The sequence below is a fragment of the Myiozetetes cayanensis genome, unplaced genomic scaffold (assembly GCF_022539395.1).
Source record: "Myiozetetes cayanensis isolate MyiCay16 unplaced genomic scaffold, myiCay2020 scf10, whole genome shotgun sequence".
NCBI lineage: Eukaryota > Metazoa > Chordata > Aves > Passeriformes > Tyrannidae > Myiozetetes > Myiozetetes cayanensis.
Window position 1 is genome coordinate 32,768,558 of NW_026086605.1, and position 18,292 is coordinate 32,786,849.

Sequence of the window (18,292 nt, forward strand, 5' to 3'; positions counted from 1 at the left end):
ATTGCTGGTTGGTTGGCCAGGACCTCAGTGCAAAATGCTGTCAGTGTGAACTAAAAGTGACTTGTTACTGAAAGCAGAGTATTCACCTCTTCTGGGAGGGCCTGTGTTCAATCTTTATATTTTCCATGAGGCTATTTTTACTTTTTTTTTTTTTTTTTTTAATCTTTACTTTTTACTCTATTTGCTGAAACTTGAAACAGTGATAAATGGCAAGGATGAAATATATGAGTAAAAGAAGAGGAAACCTTAAAACCAATCGATAGATACATATATACTCATATAAACACAGGCAAAAAATAAATATATATCTCACTTCATTTTCATAGTATTTTACCACTAGATTTTTACTTTATAATTTAACTGTTCTGCAAATTAAGTAATCCTGGCTCAGTTAAGGTAAAAGTTTATAGCAATGGCTGTTGTTGCAATTAATGCTTCCCAAATGAACTCCGGTGGCTCTGTCTCTGCTGCCCAGCCAGCTGAGAGCCCACGATCACACACATATTCCACATCTGCTCCTTTGTCCAGGTGGACAGAAGGACGCCACAAAGGTTTCCTCCATCCAGAGAGAGGCAGTTCTAAAAGATTAGGATGTCGCAGTCAGGCACAGGGTGACATTTGATGGTTGGGATGTTGGGATCCCCCAGGTGGCCCCTCTCCAAACACCAACGGATCGGATGTGACGGGCGTGTTGGAAAAGCTACTGCTAAAGGCAGTGGTGAATAAAGGAACACTTCATGTCCTGATTGCTCACAGAGCAATAATAACAACAGTGCTGCCTTTAGAATGCACACAGGACAGTGTTTCCCATCAGGTATGTGAGAATAAAATGTGAGAAGCCATGATTAGAAGAGCAAAAATCTCCCTTCACCCACTGTCCATAGCAAAAGGACTGAATATGTGATAGTAAAAGGCTTGTCGGTTGGGTTTTTTTCTCCCATGAAGTTAGCTGTTTCTTTTAATTCCTTATTTTGTCAGGATTCCATTTCTTGAATGTCAGCATTCTATTGGATTTTCACGGAGTTTTGAATTACTTGAGGGTGGAAAAGTTTTCCCAGACTTAATTATTATCATAGTGGAAATTTCAAATGAAGAACCTCAATAATTTTTACAGAAATATATTCAGCCTCAAGGAAACAGGTTTCCTTGTTTCCACACAAAATAAATGACACAATCATCCTTATTTAATCACATACATTGGGGTTTATGTCATCGACTACTCATGGACTGTAAAAAATGCAGGAAGGCATTTCTGTTGCAGCTGGCCTTGTTCACATATAATTGAGAAGTAAAAAGGTAAAAAAGCTTAAAAAAAAGTCTCTGAGCACAGTAATAATGATATTTATGTAATTGAGGCTCACGGAAAAATGTGCTTTGAATAATCAGTTTAAAGAACTAGAGATGTTTCTAAAGTCACCAGGAAAACTTCCCATCCAAGTTCTACAGCATCAGAAACAAACCAAACCCCCCAAAACCTGAAGGCCATGAACTGGCAACACAGAATGTATTTTCAACAGAAAATTCCTAGATATTTTACCACGGAATATGACAGATTTTTCCATATGTTTACATTTCTAATTAAATCTGGACATTGTTCTCCTATACCTAAATCCCAAAGCATCAGCACAGATTGCTTTGTGGAATGTTACTGTCTGCAGTACACCTTGGGGTCACCACATTAGATGATGGCCTTATGAAATGCAGAAAAGACCAACAAAATACCCAATAATTCAAGACAGTGATTCAATAAGAGTCTGAAACTATGAATAATCCTGGCACATTGCATGCAGATTCATTGCCCTTACTCTCCAACCTCTAGCAAAAGCACGTGTCTTCTTTGAGGTGAATGGAAAGCCTTTAAGCATCTCAGGCACTCAGAGAATAAAGAAGCTGTAAAATGCAAAGTGCTCAATGAAGAGGAAACAAACCCAAATATTTTATTGGCATCCTCTGAATTCTGAGGAGCATGGCTGACAGAACAGGAGCGTGTGTGACTGCCCAGGCAACACCAGCCTGTCTCCATTTCTTCCAGCAAGGTTGTTTTCTGGGAAGGCTGGGAATGTTTTCTCCCCCAAAGCACACAGGTAAAACACTGCACAAGGCCTTGGCACAGGTACAGCTGGAAGAGGCATGTAAGCAAAATTCTTCTAGTTAAGAGAAGATTGGCAAAATCAGTCTCAGGGGTCAGTAAGATGATGGAAAACAACAGAGGAGGGAAAACAAACATACAGAACTTGCGATCTCTCTTACTTTTCCTTGGCTGGCAGGAAAGGCTGATAAAAGTGATGAATTCATATTGCACTGTTTTAAGGATCTAGATCCCACTTCCTTTTTGTTCATCTCAAAATCCTAGGGCATTGCACAACTTAATCCACCCTCCCCATCAGCAGGGAACATAGCAAAGATTACACCTCCTGAAGTACAATTCCCTTTGGAGCTCTCCCTGGAACTGACTGTCCTGCCTTTCAGTCAGTGCTAGTGCTTGATAAGATAACCGAATCCTTTGTTAAGAACTTCCAAAAGGGAACAGAAGCACCAATTAATTGCTATTCTGACTGGAACTAATTCAAAGGTGTCTTCTAGTACCTTGGGATACAGTGTGTTCTGCTTTGGAGAGAACCAATCAGTCAGAGATTGATGAAGGGGTGATGAGGTCAGGTTTGCAAATATAGAACCATCTGCACAGTCTCCTGGGTTGGTACCTGCAACACAGTAATTTACCGGAGCAGGTGTTTCCTTTTAATATACATTTTTTTTTCTGCTGAAATCGTAACTTTATTGAGAAAGTGCCTGCAGTTTGTTATTAAGAGGGTACTTTTTATCATTGTTGCTATTAACTATTAACTGCTGAAACGTTTCTGAAAGTTGTACAGGTAAGAGGCTGTGATTTTAAATATTGAAGTCAATCTGACACATCTTCAGAAAGCTGCTACAAATAAATGTAATATAGTCCAAGAGGCTGTTTTTAAAACACTGAACTTTGTTTAGAAGGGACTGGAATTATCATGGTCATTAAGAACATGATTTATTTCTGTTTACAGCCATAAATAATTATGAAGAAAGAAGGCTTTCTGAAACAAAAGAAAAATTCCAGAATTCCAGCTGGAATTTCCCACCTGACTTGAGCTTTGTGGGCTGTATAATCTGCCAAGTCCCCTCTGGTTTGGATCTAAGGCACAGAAAAAGCTCAGCAGATAATATATCTGAATTCAAGCTCAAGTTCCTGACTTTGCTGCACCTTACTCTGCTCCAGCTCTACAATAATCCACAAAATCTCTTCTCTGGCCAAACATCACTCGACCCAACTCCCAGATCCTGTGAACTGGCTTTGCATCATTAACGTCCACTGCGGGCCAACACTGTTCCTCACAAACCTCCCTCCAGAAACGTTCTTGAGAATGTTCCTTGGCTTTGCCTAATATATTTTATCTACCCTGTAATCCCAACATTAAAACCCAGGGATGTCCTTCTTTGCCAGTCAGTGAGGCAAAAATGCAAGTCATAGTGAACCTCTCACTAAAGAAACAAAGAGAGTTAGAAATGTTTGTTTTTTCATGTTCTACTTTAGATGTTAAATCTAAATGTCTTAGTCTAAAACCAACTCGTGGGAAAAGAACCCATATACACTTCTGGTGTGACTATCTGGTCATATACTGGGTTTTGTTACTGCACTTTCCTCTTCTTTTGAATTTGTTAATTAAGGTTAGGGATAAACTTTAGGAATTAAAAGGACAGTGACTCAGCAACTGAGAAAAAACCCTTGGTCTGTGTTTAAGTCTGGTAATTAATGATAGATTTACTCCTCTGGGGGAAAAAAGTAGATGTCAGAATCAAACTGCTTAATTGGCAGATTTTTCAGTTTTTAATTGAACTAATTTAATTTTACCTGATCAGGCATCACCGTTAATTCTAATTTAGGGGGTTGATTTTTTTTTTTTTTTTTTACTTCTGGGAAGGTCCCCTCTGTTCCCAGCGTGTTCCTCTGTCACTCTGATGAACAAACCTCTGATGAGACAAAGAAATCTTTACTTTCCCAGAAATAACTGCCTCATCTGTTGCTAATTTCCCTTCCATCCCTTATGGAACACATGGCTCCTTTCTATGACCTCTTGCTGTGTGCACATTCATGAAATCTTTTCTTTCCTCTCCTTGCAAATGTTTCCAAATTTAGTAACAACTTTTTAATGTATGTTTTCTGCCTATTCTCATCTACATAGCTTAAAAATAAATGCAAAGTATTATCATGAATCCTTTAAGCAAATCTGTTAAATGGCTTACTGAATTATAAAAAAGTCTTCCCATTTTCTTTCCATCCCTTTCAGCTCTACATTCATTTCCAAAGCAGCAAACTTGCATGGTGTCTGTTGCTCAGTATTTTTTTCTTATTTTGCCTCGTTTCTCATGGCTGTACCTTCTTCCTGACCCCCACAGGAGCTGTGCCTCTGCAGAGTAAAATAAGCAAATGGGCATTTAAATTGTCATGGCTGGGCTGTGGGATCAGTTGGACACTCCCATGATAAATAACACTCACAAGCACAGGAATTTTTGGAATTGTGTTTCCCGTCACATAATTTGCTCTTGGTTCAACACATCTCTATCTCTTAATGAAGAGAGCAGCACAAAACAGTTCTGCAAATCCTCCCCAACAGAACCACTAAACAAATCCTTCCCATAAAAACATGAAACAAGGCCACACAAATTCTAAACAATCTCATTTGAAGTTTGCACAACCTATTTTTTTGCACCGGGAAAGATGGGATTTGTCACAACAATTAATTTCCTCTACTGTTGACCAAAAATGTGCAATATATTAAAACAAGTCTTAGTGAATAATTAGGATCAGCAGGTCAACTACACAGTATTTCAAGAGAATAAAGTTGCTACTAGAAAATGAGTACTCTTTTTCTTGCCACTCTCAGCAGCCTTGCTTGTTTTGCATATGGCTGCATGTTTAATTAGCAATCTTTCTGTAAGTGTCTGCAATTAGACAATGATGATTAATAAAATAACTCCTTTAAAGCTCCATTTAGGCAGCAGAACTGCACAATAAGGTATAATTAATTCATCATTAATAAATCATGGCTGATTAATTAATCTGTTGATTACAAACACATTACTGCATAGCCTCCCACCTGAGCTCTGGTGATTTTTCTATCCTGAAAAGAAATAGAGACAAAGAAGTAGAACTCTATATTAAAAAAAAAAAAAAGCTTTAAGCAGCAAAGATTCTGGTTTAGTCAGGAAATGTAGATAATAAGTATCTTTAAAATTTATGGGCCTTGTTCATTATGAGTCCTCTTAGAGTGAAAAATAAAAAAATAATTGAGCCATCTATGTGTTAAATGTGGATAGGTGAACAACAAATGGCCCTTTAGTTCATTCATATTCTTAAGGAAGGTCTTTTTTTACCAAAGCATCTCAGGTTATAGGCCAGGCTGAGCCTCTGCATAAGCCACCAAGGAGAATTAAACACAGCAGAGCACTCTTGCAGTATGTTCATGAGGCCACGTTTATAAATAGGATTTCAGGTCCATGACCTTCAGCAAGACTAAACAGAGAAGAATGGGCACTTCCATTTGGAGATTCCTTTTGTTTGCTACCTCACCCTTGACCTCAGTAGTGCATTTAAATCACATTATTGGTATATTCTGTGTAGCTGCAGGATACAGAGACTTGGTTCCAGGTACTTGGACTTAAGCAAGATGTAAGTGATAAGCTATAGTGAACTTCAAAATAACTGGAAATAAGGGAACTTGGCACAACAAAGTTCCTCCTTATTTCTCACAAGCTGACATCCAGCTGTTCCCACATTATGAAAACGCCTTTGAGTTCAAAATACTTCATTCTCAAATACTGCCAAGAGAAAGAACTGAGGCTAAAGCTTAGGACAGAGGTGACTTGAAAGGGGAAGCAGAATTTTTAGCTGGAGAAACTGAAACAGTTCAATATTCCTAATAAATCCAGTGGAAGACCATGTTGTGGTGACAAAATCTGAAGCAGCACTTCAGGAAGAAAGTTCTTCCAGAATGGGTATCTACACTTACAGGAGAAAATCTTCAGTCTTTGAGAAGTAATGGACATTGGTGTAACCAATAAAATTTCCTTTCAGAGTTTAATCAGCTTTATGTGCATTGCTGTGTCAATCTCTTAAATCTTTCTGCTCTAAAGAAAAGCACTGACTAAGCAGCAGCACTATGAGCAACCGCAATACCATTCATCTTCCAAAAATACTGTTCATAAAAGAGAACCACAAGGCACATTTCTAAACTATTTGTATTTTTTCAGATTTCAATTCAAGTAAATTAATGAACATGACTGTCATTTTAATAAATGGTAGAGAAAATATTTTTAAAGAAATTAAAGAAATGAAGTCAGATTTTATGGAAAATTCTGATTCTGGGAAAGGTTTGATTATTTTATCAATCAGAGATGTTTACAGTTCAATCCATGAAGCAGTAACAGCTTTTAACATGGAATTTGGAAATTAAGAAAAGCATTATTTAAAAGCAGAAAACCAAGACAGCTGTCCTTGAGCATCCTCTGAGGCCAGTGTATAAATGAAATGGCAAGACTAAGAGTGAAGAAAACAATACCCAGCATCCTGAAGATCACAAGTATTTGCAAGCCATTTTTAAAATGGACTACAAGGAATCAAAGACTTTTGACAACAGTGGGGATTCACTGCCTAGAGCTGAGATAAAATCAGCATAAGAGGAGTTCCAGGAAGGTGTGGGAGATCAGTGCCAGTTCCTTCAGAAAGTCAGGTTTCCCTGCAGCACCACAGCAGTTTGCCCTGCAATGTCCACCCTTCCGTCACTGCGCAGGCAAATCTTCAACTCCCCTCCCCGGCGGGAACACTGAAAGGCTGCATGGAAACAAGAACCCACAGTTAAAAACCAGAGTGTGTCACAAAGGATTCAAAATCATGGAAAACTGCGGGAAATGAGGCTTCTCTGTCTGCACAGAGCAGACACTGCACCAGGGACAGCCTGGATGAACTGTCCTCATGGATGAAGATCAGCTGGGGTGTATTTCCAACTGGACCTGTCTCCTCAGTCTGACAAACCTGCTGCTTAACACCAGCTGTGAGGCTGCTGTGCTGCAGCCAACTGAAGCCTTGAGTTCTCCCTCCCTGGGATATCCCTCAGGATACAGCTTCTGGACGTCAGAAGGAAGAACACCAAGCATTATCTCCAAGAGAATGAAGAACCATTTTACTGGCACTGAACATCTGAAGCTGATATCACATTCAAAGAATGTGTCTGGCTAAGGGGTAAATAAGCTCACACAGGCAGTGGAAAAGTCTAGAAAGAAACATCAGTGCTGCTTCAGCTGTCACAAACTGACACCAAGTTCTTCCAGAGACAGGAACAGACATTGATTTATAGAATCCTGAGTACATAATTTAATACAACTGGATAAACTTGAAGTAGAAACAGCCTTGTAATTGATTACAGAACTAAGCTTTTGCCTGAACTGTTCAGCCATACCCAGGTGGGATGATAATGTTCACTTCACTTGTGGAGTCTGTACCTTATTTCAGCAGAGCCATTTTAGTTGTACAACTCCTTGATCAGAAAATGGTCTGGTTCAGATGGTATTTAAAAAAGGTTTGAGTTTGACATGGAGTTGCTTTTGTAAAAGGCTGTAAATGGATGAAGAGGTATTAATGTCCAGTCTCCTTGCTCAAGGAATTTCCAACTGCTGCAGGAGCTGTTCAAAACTAAAGGGTACGTTTTCCCTCTCAGCCCCACAATTTATAGATTGGATACAGACTGAATTCAGCTCCCTGTAAAGCACAGGCTCTCTAACAGATGGCATATATGCTGGATGCTTTAAACTATTTCTCAGCCACTGCTGATAAGAAAGCTTTTCTTTGACCAGGATATTGGATTCCCAGGCAAAGGAGACCCTCTACAATAGTGGCAACAGGACCTATCTAAAGATTTATATTGATACTTTCTGTTCTTTTCCATTTATAGAACCACCAGTTATTGGTTTTCACTTGTCAGAACATCATCTAGGAATGCAATAATGCAATAATGCTTCCAGTGGGTATTTTGATCCAGGCCATGCTAAATTTGATCTATTTTTATTGCCAAGAGTGGATACAGAGCTAAGCTCTTCCACACCCTTGTGACAGCAGATTTACGTAAGAGAGATCAATTATTTCATATCTTCACAGGTTTGTTGGTTATTTTACTTGTTAAATGTTCAAGCAGTACTGGCTGTTTCATGGCAGGACAGATTGTTTTCATATTGATCCATCTGTTTTATTTTTAAAGAAACTTCCAAAGCAGATGAAAAACAAAAAATAACCCACAAAAGGAAGGTTTAGCCAAGCTGATATGAGAATAATACTTGATCTATTCTTTCTCTCCAGCAGAAGCACTGCTATTTCACATTATATCTGAGAGCAAACAGGCCTGCGGGGCACATTTCAGTAACCAGAAGATTTCATGGAACAGCAGTGCCTCTGCAGACATTCAAGCATCTCTGGTGGGCACTCACCTTTCAGATCCCAAAGTTACTGCATGTCCGTTCCATGTCTGTATTTACTGGGAAAACCTCTGACTAGATGTAGATTTTATACATATTTAAAAACAAGTACGTACAACAGTAGAAACAACACATACCAGCTACACTCACAGTGCCCTGAATCCCTCTGTGATCAACCTGACGCAGGGACTGTGAAGCTGAGTTTGCTGCTATCCCAGAATCACCCCCCTGCACTCACGAGTCAGCCAATGGCCTTACCCTAAGAGCATCCTGTTGTTTTTGAGGAGCTTCTTGTAAGTCTAAATGGAGCTAAATGACCATTGCATACAAAATGGTTTAAGGACTGACGGATTTTCTTCATGGTGTCATCAGAATGACATCAACTCAGGACAAAGTGCCACTCTTGTAATAATATATATTTCAAGAAATCCCCAGTATTTTCCTTGGATTTTGGGAAGCCAATCTGTTTGGTTATATGGAATTCCTTATGCACATTTATAAGCGTTACCTTAGAAATGTGCAAACCCTGTGAAGGGCTGGATACACAGATAGTTGCTATACCCTGCACTCATTAACAAACAGGAAAGTCTACACATTTGATATAAGAGACTGTAAACGCTGCAGACACTTCTCAAATCAGAAAGAAAGGCAAGGACTGATACTGAAACTTGATTTAGCCAGTAGCTTAAATTCAGGGACATGTACACAGTTTCAATGAAGATTATAAAGTATTTCACATGGAAAATTCTCTTTGTAGCCTCCTCCTAGAGGTCACAATAACCAGAGAGATCTGACAATGAATTTATTGTTTCTCATTTTTATACTATTTCATGTGTAATCTGTTTGGGAACTAACAGACCTTCATTTTATGGAAGAAATTATTCCTTTATTCTTGCAATAAAAAGTATTGGATATTACAGAAGCTACTAAGTTTCCTAAAAAAAGCCAGTGAAATGATTCATCTGGAACAACTCTCAAGAAAATTCCAAAATTGAACAGAAATTATATGAGTTGTTTTGGTCTCAATAGACATGAAGGGAAAGGAAAACACTGCTCTAAGTGTACTGGAAAGTACATGTGGTTAATGAAAATACTGATACCTGTTCCCAACACCCAACATGTAACCCAGAAACACCAAGCAGGAAAGTAAAACCCAATCAAAACACATAAACAACATCACCTGAGTTTCACCAAGCTTCACTTGGGGTGAAAGGTCAGGAGAACTAAAATCCAAAAGCTGAAATCAAAAACCATCTGCAGAGAGTTAAGATCCAGAAAACAACACTTGCAACTCCCTGAGGGCAGGACTTGCCATGTCCGTGGGTAGGAAAGAAAGCAATTTATCAAAGATCACCTCACATGCAAAATATGACAGAGTATTCTACTCATATTGAGAAAATGGACAGGGAGTTAGTGCTGCAGTTTGTAGTAATGCAACTTTGTCTCTTCTAGTGAGCGGATTTACATAAAAGGGCAGCTTTGCCATAAAACAGTTTCTCTTACCAAGCATTTCTTTCTTCCCCAGTTTTTCTGACCAGTAGCTGCTTAAAACAGCATGAGCAGATCCTTAAAAGAAATTGGAAAACAAAGTACAGAATTCAATTACAATCACTATTTTACAGAGCAAGCACAGGCAAAATGTAAATGTCATAAATCAAGTGCCATGTGTGTCTAGTGAAAAAAACAAACAAACAAACAAACAAAACTAAGAGTTTGCACAGCAGAGAGAACTTAAGGCTTTATAATTGCCATTATTTACAATAAAGCAGTATTACTTCCTCATCCTCTGGCTGCAATGGAAATTTTGCTTAGGTGACAAGAGACAACACAAAAACCAGAACACCGATGGAGGTGGACATGAATTTCTACTGCAATACTCATCCAACACTGAACCAGTCTCTCATCTCTAACTGGAACACTTCAGGGAAAAGATCTGAAAAAGACACAGGAATGTCTGGCCTAATGACAGCAAGAAGATGATTTGATTTTTTCTGAATCAGTTGCCATCAGTCATGAAAGTTTTCCTTTGAATGAGCACACTCCTGCTGTCCACATGAAACACTAAGTTAGAGGAGACTCCAAAGAACAAAAACAGACTCATGAAGCTTAGTAAGAACCTTCTGATTGAACTGAAACAAAAGGAAGAGTTGCTTATCACACACACACCTGTAACAGGGTCCTCTGGAATTCCATTCCAAGGTGCAAAATATCTGGAGTAAAAATCATGGCCGTTCCCACTGGAATTTCCCTTAAGAGTGAGGATGAGCCCTTTCACCTTTCCTGTCTTTTCAGCTGACAAAAAGCGTTGTGCACTCACTTGCAGTTCTTCCAACACAGACCTCGAATATGAATTATAAAATTTTATTAGCCCATATTCTTCATTTTACCTGACTATAAGTACTGAAAAAAAAAAAACCTATAAAATTATCTTCTCTACAATTCACAAACAGCACCAAAATATTAGAGGAGACATTGTCCTCTCAATGTTATTTGACAAAAATCATCCTGAATATAATACTCTCTAAGTGAGCAGAATAAAAAAAGCTCAAGCCATGCATTTTCTATTTATTTCTAAAAACAGAGCATCCTGGAACAGCAGATACCAAAAAAAAATCAAAACACTTTTGTTTTAATCTTTTAGTCATTGAAAGAAATATTCCCTCACTATAGAACAAGCAAAGTAAGTGCTCCACCTCCTTTGGGAGCAAGTAAATAACACCACTCAGCCATTCATGGCATTCTAAAGCATCTACAACTGTCTGATACCTCTCTGCAAAATAAAGTTTCAAACAGTAAAAATAATAAGTACTCACATGAGGACATTTCCATCTATTTCTATCTTCCCCTTATCCCAATCTTTAAACATCAGTTAGGCCAAACTTCAAGTTTGTAATAGTAGTAACTTGGTCTGATTGAAGAAGTTGTGTTTCCACAATATATATCTAAATCATCCTTGAATGAACAATGACATTCAGCTCTATGAGATTCACAAATGCTTTGGAATAATTTGAATCGGAATTTTCTCTACAAAGCTACTTACAATGCTGTTCAGCATGTGAAAGCAGATTACAGTCCACTGGCAGCAAGAATCCCTGGCATTCTGTCAACGGGCTCTGAATCTAAGCAGGACTCCCAACTTCCTGCCAGCTCACTGGATCATTTCACACTCAGATGGAAGGGGGAAACACGCCATGGTTAAAACTGTTTCCTACACCTCCTTTTCTTCAAAACAGATGTCAGATTGATCTTACTCACCCTGGCAGGTTCAGTAAGCTCAAAGTAGAAGACTAAATAACTATTTAATATAGAAATTTATGTTACAGTTTTTAATCTCCACCTGATTTAAAACTAGATAAGGGACCTAAGTATGTAAGGAACAGAGGTTAAACAAGACAACCCAATTTCTGCACTCTTGATTTATAAAAAAAAAAAAAAACAAAACCACAAACAAGCATTAGACACCTTTCATAAATATCACTGAGACGGACCAAAAGTTTCTTTGTGTCAGGAGAGTAACGGACATCTTGAACACTCATGTCACCAACTGCTGCCTGGTGGAAAACATAAAGGAGACAAACGAAAATGTCACCACTGGAACATGAAATGCTGTTTCCTTCACATTTTTGGGGAACACAAAGATTCTCTTTTTACCTTTATTAATTCTTCTACTTCTTCAAGTACCTGAAGAAGAGAAAAAAAAAGCACTGTAAAAAATAAAATATATATATGTATGCCTATATGCAACTACAGACAGACACATATCCTTACATACACATAAAACATCAACACACACTTCCCCTGAAAGCCTGTCAGGAATAAAACTTGGACTGACCTGGGGGTAGGCTGTATAAAGTGGCAAGTCCAGGACAATGTGATCTTTCACTTGTCTGGCTCTCAATTCCCCGCTCAGGGTCACAAATGTGAGAACTGGATTTGGATTTTCTAGACACAGAACATTGCAACATTAGCAAACACAAGAATTGGAATCTAAAGTCTTACAGCTCTTGCAGTAGCTCAGTACATTCAGAAAAGGTTAATTAAGCACTGTAGGCATCAGACTGCAGCCAGATAATGACAGAGCAGTTGTACGAGACACCAGCGGTGTCTCCACGTGTATCCTCTAAATGTTCTGAATATTTAGTTGCCTTTGGTGTAGAAACTACAGATCTCACTTACAAGTAAACTTTCTAAAATGTTGGATGTATATAAAATATCTAGATTGCAATCATACTTTGAATGTGAAACAGCACAGCAGCCGATGCCAGTGTAGCGTGACCACAGAGAGGAACCTCATTGGCTGGGGTGAACCACCTGAGCCCAAAGCAGCAACCTGCAAAATAGTTTATGCAGCATCAGTAGGTGCAAGAGTCCATTTCTTCCTTTTATCTCCACACTTTATATATAGAGTGGTGATGTTCCAGTTAATCAAAATGATGTTATGATCTGTCTTGGTCCTAAATGCACTTTTAGGAACCCATTTTGCACTGATTTTTGGCACAGCTGACACTTTTTAATCGGGTCAGCAACTGGACTCTACTATTAACAAGGAGAGCAGCCAAAGGATGCTCCTGATCTGCCTCCAGCCTGGGAACCAGGCACATCCCTGAGATGGGGAGCAGCTCTGGTGCTGCTGGGGAGCCAGAAACCAGGGACATCCGAGATGTCAGTGGTAACCAAAAACCCAACAAACTGTGACAGCCTGAACTGAACTCCTCTGAAAGAACTGTGCACCTCTCCAGCAGCTGCGTGAGTCTCACATCACAAACTAGTCCCATCAGGATCAAAAGCATTTTAACAATAAAGAAGCTGGTGTTTTATAAACTGTTACATATGGATGACTTGAAAATCAATAAATGTGTTAAACATTGGCAAGGTGTTAACATGAAAAATGAAAAGTATTATCACTTCTTGCTTCAAGAAATTAGTCTAACCCCAAAACACATTCCAATCTATTAACAATAGGAGTAACCATATAGTTAGTAGTGTCTGCAATATTTTTAATTACAAGGACTATACAAAATCCTACTCCCTGAACAAATTGATCAAATGACAGAGATGATAAACACGACACCTTAACCAAATCAAACTCCAGACTACTGGGGTTCCAGGCCCTTGGCTCATAGCACCACACAGCTGCAAAGTGAGCAGGTTCAGCAAACTGATTCAGCTGAAAACTAATCCACAGAGTGAGCCTGAATGAACTCTGCATTTGTCTGATGTTTTCTGTCTTGCCTCGTGTCTCTCCATTTCCTCCCCCATCCTATACACGTGTCCTACCAACAAACAGCAGTCAACTCCCTCCACTCAACCCAATCACATAGGCAGTAGGTAATGGGTTTGATTTGGGCACTTCAGAATTCCCAGCTTTGTTGGAAACCTGCATCTTATGCAGGTTTCATTTCATTTCAACATCCACAGACATCTTATGAGATTTTGTGTCAAACCCAAATAACAAACATCAGTTACCCCAGTGATGATTCCCTGAACAGCCCAACCAGATTCCGCTTACTTTGCAGTCCTGTGCACATGGAGTGAGCGTGTTCAATCTCTAGTCTTCTGCTTGTATAATAAGGAATTATCTCAGGAGATTTTTAGTAGCAAAGGAAAAGTTAATGGAAGGATCTCTACACAGCATTTGTTGGAGACTCTATATACGACTTGTTCATTTAGTAAAAGGCACTAAAACAAATGGTGTGATTTATGAATAATGAGTATTTGTATATTGTAAAATAAATTTTGAGCACAAATACTAATGTGCAATAGTCCTATTATGATCTCAAGATACATCACAACTCCAAGGGTTTGTTCTGCTGTGTTACAAATTAGCACCATTCCTTATAAAAGTATCCAGAAGTGTCATCCTATTCCCTTGTTAGATATTTTGGGGGATAAACAGAACCACTCACTTTTGGTAAAGTCATCTCCAGGGTGCAGCTTTCTGATGAAAGCTGTTTCTGAAAGATTCATTTCTATTGCGATTTTTGGTGCAAAGCTTCATCCAACTCCTAATGATGAAACAACAAATCCAATTAAAAGCAGAACAAAAAAAGCAGAATCAAACTTTTTGTCATATACGATAATTTCATTTGATATTATTGCAAAACACAGACTCAGTTTTAGTTCAATATACTGAGAGTAAAAAAAACCTTTTAACACAGTCTTTCCAGAAACACAAATACCTTTTTTAAGTTGTAATTAAAGTCACACTGAGAAGTCATTATTAACATACCCTAAAATTAATTAAAACTTTCTTTTTATAACTCTGAAATATCCCTGCCAGCATGAGCTCTGCAGTGATGGAACATCCCAGGGGGCTGATCAGCCCTAAGGGCCCTGCCCTCCCTACCACTCCTTAAACAAGAACAATACAAGGAGTAGGGAGGGCCTGAGAAGAGAGAAACTGAAAAAAAACCCCAAACACAAAAGCTGGAGTTCACTAAGTGCCCTAAACCAGTGTCAATCTAAACCAGTGAACATTGATCCCAAGATACACGAGCCCCAGAGAGTGCAGAACATTCTACCTGGCCCTTGGCCCATTGCTTTCCCCACAGTTCTGCTGACTGCCCAGGACTGAGAATCTGATCCTCAAAATACTGAGACTCAAATGAAACAAAGGTCTAAGGGGACCTGCTCAGGTTCAACCTCTGAGAGATAAAAATCTGCCCTCCGAACTTTGATTATTTCCTTTAACAACTAAGCCTTTTCAGTCAATAACAGTGAAAGACTGATCCAGGTTCATACTACCCCTCTTTCTTTCCACAGAGGAAAAATGAAGAAAAAAAAAGGGAGAAAACCCACACCAAACCCAAAAAATGCAGTTCAATCCTTCAGTCAAAAACTACTGAGTACTGATTCTGTGTTACGGCATTACTTTTCAAAAACTTCATCCTGAATCCTTCAAAATCTCCATTCTGAATCATTCTTAAGAAATTAAGCCATTTCTTTTTGACTTAACTTATTCAGTGAGAATACATCCAGTATATTCATTACAAGATATTTTTTAGATCCCACACAAAATCCAAAGGGTGTCTGTCTTGTGTGACATCGTTCTGACGCAAAAGGAGCACCCCCGTGCTAAGTCCTCTCTATTCTGGAGCAACAGCAAACAATCCCCCCCAGCAGCGCTCTCGACTGAAGGAAGCGAAGTCTAACACAGTGCTGAGTCCTCAGGCCAAGGACACAACGGCAAATGTCATTGCAGGACCTCAAGAAACAGTTGTTTGGGTTTGTTTTGTTGGTTTTTTTTTTTTCACTTACATTTTCAAGCAGACAAACTGCCGCAGGATTTCCAGAAAATGGCTGGTTTGTAAAGGCATCAACCGTAAAAACTGGGATTTGCATTGTCGTGGCAGCCTGTTCAGTCGCAGGCTGTGCCCGCCAAGGTGCTTTCTAACCTGCTCTACTCCAAACGACAGCAGAGCTCCAAGTTAATGTTTCCCTGAGGGCAGGAGGAGCCAGCGGATCCATCCCGTCCCTTCCGAGCGCCGGCGCGGCCCGAGCCTCTGCACGGCCCCAGCCTCTGCACGGCCCCGGCGCTCTGCACTGGTATTTTAAATTAAAACAGAGTTCAGCCTCCCTCTGGCACCGCTCGCCACCAGCTCCCGAACGCCCGCACGGGCCCTCCCGGCGGTCGGGTCTGCCCCGCACCTGAGGGACAGGCAGGAGCTGCCCCGGCTCCAGGGGTGCCGTGGGCTGACTACGACGCCGAGAAGACGCGGGAAGCCCACACCGCGCGACCTTTCCCATCCATCCTCCCTTTCTCCCTCCGTCCCTCCCTGCCCCGCCGAGGGAGCGGGACACCTCAAGCCACTCCCCCACTCCAGGCACGACCGGCGCCACCCCCGGGGGCGGCGATGGCGGCGTGAGGCGACCTCCGGGCGCGCGCAGCCCGCGCCTGCGCGCGGCTCGTCCCGCAGAGGAGGCGGTGGAAGAGCGAGCCACTGCTGGGATCCGCTCTCCTTTGGCAGCCTGGAAACTGCACAGCCAACACTGAGACCGCTCGCCCTCCCTCCCAGCTTTATGCAGGATCATATTCTTTCAGCTCTTCCAGAGCCAGGATCCAAAACTGAAAGCCCTGCACTAACTACTCCCTCACTAATGGTGCCAGGACAGAAACCTCTTGGCTTTTGCTTGCACGCTTTCACCTCTCATGGAAACACCACACGATGGCGATGTGGACTCGAAAAAGAAGTAAATGACGCTCTCTACACCATCCAAAGTGCAGATCCGAAGTTGAAATTGTCACTACTGTCAAACAAAAACAGTGTCAGTACAGAAAGATTTAGACGGCCTTCTCCTTCCTTATACAAACTCCTATCTGAAATCCACTCAAGCGGAAACATGCAATCCCTCAGTTATAATCCTCAGGGCTAATTATCCTCAGGGCTGATTAAATTAAAAGCTGCAGAGCAGCACTCTGAACAAGATTTCTCCCGGCACATTTCTCTGTGCGAACTGGAGGTGGAAACTTTTGATTTTACAATCTCGTTACTAGAGAGACAGAATGGGATACTCCAAAGAGCTAAGAAGGAAAGTGCTGCTTCCACACAATCAGTTTGCTGCACTGCTTCTGTCCTCAAACAGATTTCGGTGTGGGAGGAGCTACATAAGGCTGGTCCAAAGAAATGTGCTGGCACAAAAAGCTTGCCACCCCTTGCCCCTTCTATTCAGAACCTTGTATTCGCACCACGATCAAGTGACGGTTCTTTTCCCTTCACATCCTGTAAACTGCAGAACCACTGTGGGGCTCTGCACCTTCCTTCCAATCTGGAGGTACCATTACCCTTTTTGCTCACCCCCAAAGCAGGCACAGAACGAGTCAAACTGCCCTGGACGGCAGCGCGTTCCTTTAATAATGCCGCTGGTGTATGTACATCCCCCCCAAAAAAGAGGGCTCTGCTGGAAAAGTAAAGGGAGGGCAGCCCCCAAGTTGTTGAAGCCCCCCCAGCTCCCGTCCCGCAGGCTGGCAGCGTGCCCGAGGATGGTGCCTCGCCTCCCGCTCGGGCTCCTCTCCGTCCCTGCGCTCCAGCAGTGCCAGGAGATGTCTCATCCCTTCCCCAGGGAGCTGCTCGGTGGCTCTCAAGCCTGGAGCTCACAGGAACGAAACGAGCTCCCCCTCCTGCTTCATGCTATGCCTTCTCTGATCAAGGGATAATCACATCATGGAAAAGACAGAAGATGGTAACACCTGTCCAAGGCCCCAAACACTGACCAAGTGACTCTGGTTCTGAGTCCCCAAAAGACAGCTCCAGGGCTCTGCTTGTGAGCCCAAAATCGCAGGACTCGAGTTCAGTTCCGAGCCCCGCAAACGCAGCACTGGATCCCTCTGTGAGCCCAAAAACTGATGGTGGCACCGCCCCAGCCATTCCTTTAACAGCCACGGCCCCGCCCAGCCCCCGCCCCTTGCCCCACCCAACTTTACCATTACAAAGCCGGGAATCCCGAGCCTATGGATTTCCATAGTCCTGTTATTTATTGTGTGTCCAGTCCTGGGCATTCGGGGACCAACAGGGACATCGGCTCTGTGCTGCCCCTGGCACTCCACAGCTCCAGGCAAAATCCAAGTGAAGGGACAGAAGAGCTGGGCAGAGGGAAAATCACAGTCCTGGAGAGCAGGGTCTGCACCAACAGCACGTCCCACCTTTACATCCCTCACCTTTGGAGCACAGGGAACACCAGGCTTTAGCCGGCTCTGCCCTTCCCTGTCCCTGCCTGCAAGGGGTCTTTACCAGCACGGAATGGACACTACATGGTGGTCCAAGGCATTCCCAGCAGGATTGGACAGTCCTGGATG

General features: G+C 41.3%; 1 protein-coding gene across 1 annotated transcript; it reads right to left on the reverse strand.

Moving 5' to 3' along the window:
- Window positions 1-1,908: 1,908 nt before the first annotated feature.
- On the reverse strand, window positions 1,909-16,253 carry LOC126634908 (phenazine biosynthesis-like domain-containing protein). Its single transcript, XM_050305795.1, is given in 10 exon segments — window positions 1,909-6,865; window positions 10,003-10,065; window positions 10,666-10,838; window positions 11,962-12,050; window positions 12,151-12,180; window positions 12,332-12,441; window positions 12,731-12,829; window positions 14,406-14,477; window positions 14,480-14,504; window positions 15,757-16,253. Coding segments are annotated over 10 exon segments (858 nt in total). The 5' UTR covers window positions 15,841-16,253; the 3' UTR covers window positions 1,909-6,752.
- Window positions 16,254-18,292: the final 2,039 nt, after the last annotated feature.